This window comes from Chamaea fasciata, unplaced genomic scaffold, assembly GCF_029207755.1.
Source record: "Chamaea fasciata isolate MVZ Bird 193981 ecotype frontalis unplaced genomic scaffold, bChaFas1.0.hap1 SCAF_5, whole genome shotgun sequence".
Taxonomy (NCBI): Eukaryota; Metazoa; Chordata; class Aves; order Passeriformes; family Sylviidae; genus Chamaea; species Chamaea fasciata.
The window spans coordinates 70,835,547-70,846,030 of record NW_027094090.1 but is presented as its reverse complement, the minus strand read 5'-3'; the positions used below and the strand labels follow the sequence as shown (position 1 = coordinate 70,846,030).

The 10,484-nt window shown below is 40.2% G+C and overlaps 1 protein-coding gene across 3 annotated transcripts in view; it reads left to right on the top strand.

The window, feature by feature from the left end:
• Nucleotides 1-2,074: 2,074 nt before the first annotated feature.
• LOC136289993 (chromo domain-containing protein cec-1-like) overlaps nt 2,075-10,484 on the top strand; it is a 116,850-nt gene continuing 108,440 nt past the window's right edge. For 2 of the 3 annotated variants that reach the window (XR_010720916.1, XR_010720917.1), the window contains exon 1: nt 2,075-3,120. Coding sequence is in view for 1 of the 3 variants with exons in the window: in XM_066184397.1 (XP_066040494.1) it covers nt 2,903-3,120 (218 nt within the window). In the remaining 2 variants the exon portion in view is untranslated. The remainder of the gene's footprint in view (nt 3,121-10,484) is intronic. The other variant, XM_066184397.1, reaches the window with a different exon arrangement.

The following is a 10,484-nucleotide window of genomic DNA, read 5'->3' as shown; positions in this document are numbered from 1 at the left end:
CAATTCCAAGCACTTCCATGTCCTGGAGGACCTGACCTGTTAAGTGGGGTAGGGGCAGAACCAAATATTTATAACCATTATTAAATTAGAAGGTGCCCTAAGCAAAATGAAATGCAAGGAAAAACACCTTTCCAGTCTGGAGCTGGGCTGGCTCCTCAGCAGCAAGTTCTACTTTCCCAAAGGCATTTTCCCACCCTTGCTTCCACCAGCAGGTGTTCAGAGACCCTTTCTCCAGCAAGAGAAGGGACAAGAGGAAGCAGTGAATTAACCCTTTGCTTAGAAGAGACTAGGCTCCTTCTCATACTTGGCAAATAACAATCAAAAAAAACTACCAAAAAAAAAAAATTAACCCCCCCCTGCATTTCTGTAGTTAGAGGGATCAGAATCAGAGGTAAAAGATAAGAACATCCTGCTATTGAAAATAAGATGAGCACTGTTAAAATGGTGGCAGTGGGGTCTTGGGTCCTGGTAGCAATGAAGGGGTTAAATAATTTCTGGCAGCCCATTGATCATGTAAAACCATAAAGCAGTTCCAGTAGAAAGAGATGTGTAGAGGTAGAAAATATCGAACCAAGTGCATGCTCTCTGTGGATAATAAAAATTACCCACTTTCTCACAGATGTCAAATCTGGCAGTTTTCCACTAAAAATTTGGACTGCATATCAACTATCCAAATTATTTTAGTGTCTGTTGAAGAGTGTGTTTGGCAGGGTTTCCAGTAGGAAAATAGGAAGTCGATTTGAAAACATTAATACTATTTGAATACAACTGCTTAAGCTGATTGTTCCTTAGGTGAACTCCAGTGGAAACACATTCTTCCGTGCAAGTCCCCAAAAAGTCTCCAGGTGGAGAAGGTGGGGATGTGAAATAAGTGTTTAAGAGGGCAGGGAGAGGTTTATCTCCAGTGGTTTTACTTTCCTCTTCCTCCTGTTTTACTCTGTTATATAGATCCTGGTTAAATAAGCGGCGATATAATAACTGGGCAAGTATTTGAGAGGAAGCGGAGCTAAGAAGGAGGAATATGGCCATTGAAGAGAGAAAACATGCAAATAACCTGTGTAGCTTTTAAGGTTCTGAGTGAACTTCAGTGGCGTGGGAGAGGGAAGGGATGTCATTGAGGCCTTGGTTACGACGCATGTGCAATGGGCAGGTGGCATCAAAGCAGCAACTGAGGGATTGGATTAGGTGCCCCAAAAATGGGAAAAAAGGACAGTAGAGAAAGCAGTCGGAGGTATGTTGTTATTTAAAATAGTGCATGTTTCATGCACAAACTAGAATAACACAGGACTTTTGGGGTTAAAACTCGACCTTGTAAGAGGATGGACGAGCACTCATGTTTGACATAGGGTTTCCTTCATCTTTCTCTGAAGCAGAGATGGCACAATAAATCAGAGGAGTGGCAAGCATGCTGTTAAGCTGTAACTGAGAAACAGGAGAATGAACCCAAGAGAGGAAAGCATCAGAAGAATAAACTGAGGATTTCCTGATTGTGAGTTTGGCTAGAAATGAGCTTATTAACTATAGATCATGGATATCATAAAATACTTGAAAACCAAGTAACAGGACGCTGATGCACTTCTGAAAGGAAGTGATGGAAGTCATGTTCCGGCAGGTACTTCCACTGGCTTTGACAAGCTATTTTAATGCCAGCAGAAGTAGTTTAGTATTTCTTATGGGGGGTTTAATCAGAGTGATGTTTTACTGAGTTTTTCACAGAACAAAAAAGCAATAGGAAAAAAATACACTCGGGTGTCCTGGTGTTCTAGACACCTTCTGTCAGATCTTGAAATTGTCTTGTCCTGACTTGGGCCAGGAGAAGCGCTGAAATAAAGCTGTTGGACGAATATGACTTTTTAAAAAGTTGAATCAGTTTCAAGCCAGTGCAGTGTTAATGGGGCTGCAGGCAGAGTAGCACAGTTACTTCTTTTCTTAAATCCTGTAACTCTTTTGTGCCCTTAGGAGACTTAAAAGTGCATCAGTAAAAAAAGCTCAGTCCTGCCTCCCTATTTACTGCTGCTCCTCCACTGCCAGGGAGATTGGCTTGTTGCTATAGTAGGAACTGTGCATGTGAGAGAGAGAGTTGCAGCTCCAGAGAGCTCATGCTCTGCAGAGGTCAGAGTGAAGTCTCTGATCTGTCAGTGCACTGATATGCTTCTTAAAACAGCTCTCATAAAATTTCCAGGCTTTACCACATCTAATCTTTTGTTCTGGTGCTTGGAGAATTATTGTCAATCCTTATCTGAAGAGTAAATGGAAATCGGGTGGTTTTCTGATTTGGTGAAATTCTTGATATAGTGAAATTGTTAAAAATTTATTACTTGGGTTTTGGGGAGGAAGTCAGAATTTTATCTTTCAGAGGACTTTCAGGTCTCTTCCAATAGGGGATCTCTGTAGTGTTCCCATTTGTCTCAGGCTTAGTCAGATTCCCAGAGGTTTTGTCCAACTGTTGTTTCCTGGGCAGCACTGCACACTGTGGGAGAGCAGGTCTGGCATTTACTCTGGGAGGGAGAACAGCAGGGTCCTTGCCCTGGAGTGGGGCAGAGGGTAAGTCATGGAGAATAGTAAACACACTTGAACTATTAGTCTGGAGCAGTCAAGAGGAGGAAAGAAAAAAAAAAAAAAAAAAGAGAGAGAGGTCTTTGAAATACTAGGTCTTGTTTGTTTGAAGGGAAAAGTGTTCCTGTCAGGTCAAGATTAGTTCATACCTTTTATTGGTACTTCACCATTTGTAGGTGTAGAAGAAAGGATTACAGGCAACCTCTCCCCTGATAATTCACAGTTGTACTAATTACCAAGGAAGGGTAGCAGCCTTGCCCTTCATGGGTTGCAGCTGTGACTAATAAAGATACGTGTGATAAAAGGGGTGGGTCGGCTGGTCAGAGGAGGATTTTGAAGAAAGGAGATGGTGAAGGAGGACCTTGAGGAAGAGGACCTTGAGGAAGAGGACCTTGAGGAAGAGGACCTTGAGGAAGAGGACCTTGAGGAAGAGGACCTTGAGGAAGAGGACCTTGAGGAAGAGGACCTTGAGGAAGAGGACCTTGAGGAAGAGGGAGCGATCCAGAGAAGCACAGAGGAACAAAACCGGGAAGAGATTTGCTGCTGTAAAAGATGTGCTGTGAGGTCAGTCTGGGTCTGATGGGGTTGGAGCCTGTAGTCACAGTCAAGCTAGGTAAAAGCCTGGGGTCAGAGGTGGCAAGGAAATATTTGCAGTCATATTCCAGTAGGAAATAACCAGCAGTCAGAGTCTGCAGTGGGACCCCACAGTAGGAGCTTGCTGTAGTCAGAGTCAGGATGGCTAAGCTGTAAAGAGGAATAAACTGGGACCCTCTTCATGTTGTTAAATGAGAGTCTGTGTCTTGGCTTCTTTCTACCCTCTATCGAGAGGTCTGCTGCAACAACCATTGAGGCAGGAAATGTCTTCCCAGGTACTTAAATAGCCTACTGGAAGTGCTGCATTGATCTGTGGAGTATTTGGTAGATTTTCTTGTGTATTTGTGTTAGAGCATTTTCTGTCTTCAGCCATTGTATTGGCACAGGATGATTGTAAGCTCCCTACGTGCCCAATTCTGGCAAGTGTTTACTTTTTACTGTGTTGCCTCTATAGGGAATGCCACAGGCTGAAATGCTCAGTGCCATCTGAGGAGGTTTTCCTCTTCAGGGCATAACACAGAGAGAACAGGTGAGATAATTATGTATGTGGATGTGAGGTGTTTCAACTTGCTGACCACTACCTTATCAGTTTTGGTTCTTTAATAAGACGAGGAGAAATTCAGGTAAAACCCAAAGCAAAGCTATGTCTGATCACTCAACCATCAAATAGGAAAATATTTATTATTAAGGGGTACATCCAACAAAATTGCTTTTGGGTCTCCTAAATGGTGTCTGTGGTATCAAAATTTCAGCAAATCTCAGGTTTTCATTATGTAATGAAGCTTGTTTCTTGTCTAAATTCACTGTTTGCTATGTATTCTGTATTTGGCCATCATGGAAGAATGGGCAAGTGAGTTGAAATTAAAAAGTCTCTCTACTCCTTCCTAATCTTTAATGTCAAAATGGGATGTCAACAGGCTTTTTTGTTCAGATGATTCATGTGGATCTGCCAATATGACTGGATTCATCACTTAAAGACCTGTATTACATTTTTGGAGGTTTTGGTGGTTGGTTTTGTTTTGGATTGTTTTTTCCTTGGGAGAAGGCTTTCAATATTTCTACTGTCTTCTAAGTCTTCTCCAATTGGCAACTGGAAAGGAACTCTCTGGGAAAGAGAGTCAAATCCTGACACTGTGGTGGAGTCTAGGTCTAAATCCAATCTTTGTGGCTTCACTCTGGTCTGCTCCAAAGATTATAAGGGAAGGGCCTTTTGTCATTCATGTCACATGAAAACAGGAACTTCTAGGAGTTCCACAATTGTCCATTTTTGTAGTGTTTCAACCCCAGTTACAGGAACTGTAATTTATTAAAATTTTGATAGTTTACTTAAAACTATAATAAGGCTTTGATTATTATTCAAATTTATTGTTTCTTCTTCGGTGATTGAACAGAACTAAGTTAAATGTTTTACTCACACCTTCAACATCCAGTGCTCAAACTTAGACAGTCTTTTAACTTTTGGACCTAGTTTCATGTGTAAAACAGGATGATGTGATGAGAGAGGCTTCCCCAAAGCCAGAGGCACTTTCTCTTCTTGTTCTTTGGACACACGTAATTCTTCCAATATCATGGACATAAATGTCCTTGATCTTCACAAACATGTAGCTGGTGGGCATTATAACAAGTCTCAGCTTGCTGGGAGAAGTCTGTAAAACTGAGGATGTTTTCTGATGTGGATAATAAAAGACTTTCCTGCTCCTTTATATGGGTTTTACACACACTGAGCATTGCAGTTCCTCTTAACCTGCTTTCCAGATTTTGTTGGAAATAGAAGTTGAGAGAACCGATTTGGGTTCTAATCCTGCAGGTTCTAAGTGCTCAGAGCTGGTCATGACCTGCAACTGTTGAGAGTTAAAGTATGTGGAAGTCTATTACTTGAGATACTTTTGCCAATAGAGCTTGGATTCATCTCTTTAGGACTTGTAGTAGAAATTTCATGAGTCTCCCCCTTTGATCTCACTCTTTGCAATTCTGTGTCTCAGCAGGAGACCCAGTTGCCAGGATTTTCAGATTGTTTCATTTGTGTTTGTTTGTTTTAAAATGGGTTGGTGTACTTTTTTTTTTTTTTAATTGGCTCCCAGTTGAAAATTGAGCACTCGCTGGCAGATTAAGTTTACATTGGTGAATCCTAGCATAAGAAAATAACGTGACCTTAAGTGAAACGTTGACAAGTGTACAAGGGCAATACATCATTTTCTGAGAGTCCTCCTCTCACTCCCCGTTCTGGGTCCAGCTTTAGGTGAAAATGATAATAGCACATGGACTAATGTGAAACTAAGACTTTCTATCTTGTTAAGTCTTTCTGTAGTAATTTTTCTGATTTTTTTTTTTTTTTTTTTTTGTGTTTGGATAGACTGTTGTCTCAGTTTAAGTGTTTGCCTTGGTGGCTGGCTGATATTTTAGCAGGAATTTTTACTTTTGTCACTTCAACATTATTCCCCATCCCTGGAAGTACAAAGCTGGGCTGGATGGGGCTCTGAGTAAGACTGTAAGATTTCCCTGTCCATAATAGGGAGGGTGTAATTAAATAATCTTTACAAGGTCTCTTCCAACTCAAACCATTCTATAATTCAGAGTCCATTTGTAAGTCTTTTTTTCTCCAGGATTTTCCTGCTTTTTGTAGCTTGGAGGATTTTAAAACCTTCTTCCATGCCGATGAGGCCTGCCCTGTTGTTCATCAGGAGTGACTTTGGCCACCTCTTCATTTGCAGCTTGCAGTTTTGAAAGCTCATATCTCAAACCATCCTGCATTTGAAAACTAATTAGCAATTGTACTGTTCATGAATCAATCAGTTTCATACATCCTTAACACAGGAAAGGGGCTTTGCCAGAGTAAAAGGAATTTTATTTATGAAAAAGATACTTGTGCTCGCTGAGTCCAAAGGCTGGCACTCACAGGAGCACACTGATTGTTTGTCATAAGTGGAAAGTGTAACTAAATATTCCTTTATAATTTTTCCTTTTTTAGAGGGTAGCATTTAAATAAATTTCTACAAACCTATTGGAAGAGGAGCTTTATCCTTTTAGTTCTTTCTTAGGCAGAGTGGTTCCTTGTTCCAGCTTTGGAACAAGATTTGTCCAAGAAAACTTAGCAACTTAGCAAAAGAAAGTAAATAAAGCAGCACATTTAAAATAAACTGCTTTCTAAAAGAAAACATTTTTTTACCCAAACCACCCACATATATGTTAACATACAGAATTAGTCCCAACCTGCCAAAAGAAGAAAATGCACAACACCTTTCAAAGATGCAAATTGACAATTAACAAAACAATAGAGTTCTAGCCTTCCAATGCTGAGGTGCAAATTGGTAATCAGATTGCAAGGAAAAACTGGTGGCTTCTATTTAAGATTTGAGAGAAGGCTCCCTGTAGAAGGAGGGGAGGGAAAGGGACTAAGCAAGGCAACCAATTCTACAGTGGGAAAAACCCACACAAGGAGCAGAGGGATGCACCAGGCTGATATCAGCTGTATGGGTTGCATGCTGTTAATTGTGACAACAGGAATGAGAAGGGAGTGGTAAAATTTGGTTATGTTGTGGAATTGCAGATATTTTTCTCATATGTATCCAATGCCCTAAAGACATATTGATGGGAGAAAATGCAAACCCTGTGTAATATATTCTTTTCCATTTACCTTTGGCAGTTTTGCCTTCACTTTGCACATTAAATTCCATCTCTTGTATTTTTCCTAATGTTTCATATACACATGAGCAGCTGTAGCTAACTGCCAGTTTATTTTACCCCAACTTGACTCAGATATATTTTATCCTTTCCAAATATGAAATTTTACATAATGATTTCTACTTGAGTTTAAGAGGAAATAAATAATGAGAACTGCCATCAGCTTTTCTAATAGGAAATTTTAGTGCTCAGTGCTTGGGCAAAACAGGTTGTTGTACTGCAGGAAATTTTCATGTTGCAAATTAAAAAGGACATGAGGAACTGGAGGTTTGTTTGGACAGTTGTAATTTGGATACAAATTTTGAAGAAATGGTCATAAACTGTTTTGTGCCTTCCTGCTATCCGAATTGCGTTTGTTCTGTGCTTTTGGTCAACTCCAATAAAGTTGGTGCCTTAGATCACATCCCGTTGTGGCCTGTAGTATTTTTGCTACTGTGTACCTGTGAAAGTTGATGGGTTTTAATGGGAATTTTGCTTAGTTTGATATTAATTTACCAGTGGCTGGTTCCCAATGCTGTTTAATTTTTAACATCTGATCTCTCCTGAAAGATCTGTATCGTAGTGTGTGTGTGTCCTTTTTATTTTTGTTCTTCTGAATTCTTTTCTCTTGAAGTTTTGTTACTATGGAATCTGCATTTCAAAAGTAGAAGAGTAATTTAAGGATAAGACCTTTTTAATAATCTGAACAATTTGTGGCATTTGACAAATATATAGATATATAGTCTGGAATTTTTAAGACCGGTTGAAGTGTTTGAGACTTGGTTAATTTGAAAGCAAGCCGGCGTGATTAAAATGTCCTGGGTATCATGGAAAGTTTCAGCCGTAATTATACAGTTTTAATGAATTTGTTGCTCTTGAAAATGTTGAGTTGACAGCTGCTTAGGATGAAGTCCTGGCTGGTTGCAGCACATGATAGGTAGGGGATTGCAGAGCTCGGAGCGCGTTGCTCGGCTCCCTCTCAAAACGAAGTTGAAGATCACTCAGTAAACGACCAGCTGAGCCCTCCCTTTCCATCAACAGAGCAGCAGCATTTTATTTTGTGGACAGCTGGCTGGTAGAGAATACTTGACATCTCCCTCTGATTTGTGGTCAGCGTGTGTCAGTCCACCAGGATGGTTGTCACGGCCCTCATCGTGTGAGGAGGAGTGGAGGAATTTTGGATGCTGATACCGGCAGTGACTGTACTCTTGAGCCTGTATTCAGGAAACAGATTAATTCCTCTTCCAGGTGCCAAGATTTAGCACCTTTTATGTATTTTGATTAGCACTGAGTAAGAGATTTTTATCCTTAGTGGTGTAATGGTTTGTTGCATTTAGATACCACTTATTATGAACTAGATTCTGACATTCAATATTATCTGACTTCCCTGAAAGCCAGCCCCTCTTGAGGGAATGTGATGTTTGACAAGTAAATAATAGAGTATGGTGCCCTATAAATGTGTTTTAACATGTTCCCCTAAAGTTTTTTAGCATTGATGCGTATATTTAAAGAGTTTAGTATGCAAGGCATAGAAGGATGGAAAAGTTTGTTTGTGCACTCAATAATTTTTTCTCGGGCAAGATTTGTGTTGATGTCATGCTACACAGCATTTTATTATCCTGCCTTTGGTACAAAGGGGCATGTAATCTGAAGGATGGGGGTGGACTTATTTTTTTTCAAATAAAAGCCACTAAGGCCAGCACTTTTGTCCCTTTTCATGTCTTCTGAAGTCTGTGTGATTTCTAACCCTTTATTTCTTTTTTCCAGGCTATTCATGTTTGCTGTCGGGCAGGGCAAATCAATCTTTTCTAAGTACTCTTTAATCATAAATCCAGATGTATTAAGCTTGCTATTACCTAGCCAGTGGTAGTCAGAAAAAGGCAGGGGGGGAATGTCTAGTCAGTATGGCTGAACTGTGATTGGAATCATAGGGCTTCTTGCTCTCTGCACCTTTACTCTTGGACTGCAGTGATGCTTTTGGTCTTGTTGGTGAGCTGCCTTTTTAAAAATTTTGGTTTTATTTTTTTAATAGAGGCTGTGTTAGCATTCCGTCTAATTGTTGTATTTTGTAGTGTCTGTTTTGTGTGCACTGAATGTTCATTCCCCTTAGCTTACATTTCCCCTCTGGTTTTCAATAAATCTTGGTGGACCTTTGTATCCTGCCATCTTTTCTGCCCTTTTTCCCTAGAGTGCTAATTCCCCCCCTCCAAATATCTGTAAAATCAGCATTTTATTTTTTTCCCTCCTGAGCAGCTATTGCCATCAGCTGTTATAAAATAATGGCTTTCGATGTGTCCCTTATAATACATGGACCCCTCTGTCTGATTTATCATTAATTTCCAGAGATTTGTTCCAGGCTTGAACTAATACCTTCCCCTCAGGGTCTTGAGTTAAAAACCACACTGAAATCCACTTCCTTTTGCTTTTGTACCTGGAATATTAATTGTATTGCCACCAGCATCCCTGGCACACGGAGACATCCCACCACAGTTAACAATATCTGAGTGGTTTCCACTGGCTTCTCTGTAACAACATTCGAGCTTCTTACACCTATTTCTGAGCTTGTGTTCTGTCTTGCTACTGTTTTCCACTCCAATACCCACACTCTTACTTACTGGAAAACTCATTTTTATCTCCCCGAAGTTCTTGCCAGTTTCTTCTTTCTATTTCTGCTTTGTGCCATTAAAAGCAGAAAAGGTATGACCATTTGCAGTGGGACTTGGTCTCTGCCTAACACTGTTGGAATATTTGTAGGTTATGGTTATACTAGGCTTGGAAGACTTTCTATGCATTAATTAATATTAAAATATTGAAAGATGATAAGCTCGTGAGTGCTGCAGCATGGTCAGCAGGAAGTATTGAATCTTGGGGTTTAAGTTTTTTTCACTTTAATGTATTGCTCTTAAAGTGGGGTATGCTTGGAACTAGGAGGTTGAAGGCATGGTCCCTAACAAGGCAGTGAGAAATCTCTGCTTGGCTCTGCTGGGCACAGGACACATAGATATTGTGTGTTCACTGCAGAATTGTTGGACCTGGAGGTGAAGGACTGTTGAGAGTTGTTACCCATCACAGCTATGTCTCTAAGTCACCTTCTCCAGGTACTGGGAAAGTCATGTTGTCCTTTAAACCTAAAATCAGAAATTTCACCGAGTCCTTTGGAGATGATTCCCATGCCAGAGTGCCTTTATTAATGTCCTGTTTGTTCTTAGAATTACAGTCAGCCCTTCCTAAGCAAAGGACTGAAAAGACTGCTGTGTAGGACCTGTTCCTTCGTAGCTGAGGCTCATCAATGCCTCTTATTATTTTCCTGTTGCTGCAGTGCAGTCTGACAAGCAGTTACAAACCCTTCCTTGGGACATGTTTGCAAACCTGGTGGACCCATAGATCTCCCTGCCAGGACGATAGGAGCTGTCGGTCATTGCCACCTGTGAAAATTAACACCTCAGAAAAGTAAATCCATTCTGACCTGTTTCAAATTTTAGCCCTTTTGATATTAAAAAAGAAAAAATGGTATTTTGACAATCAGGAAATCTTAATACTTATTTGCTTGATTTGGAATTGGTTTATGTAGCTACTGAAATGGTTTAGTAGCCTTAGATCATATAAATAGAGTGTGTGAACAGCTACGTATATGAAGCAAGAATAATGAAATGCATATTCTATGTTGCTTCTTG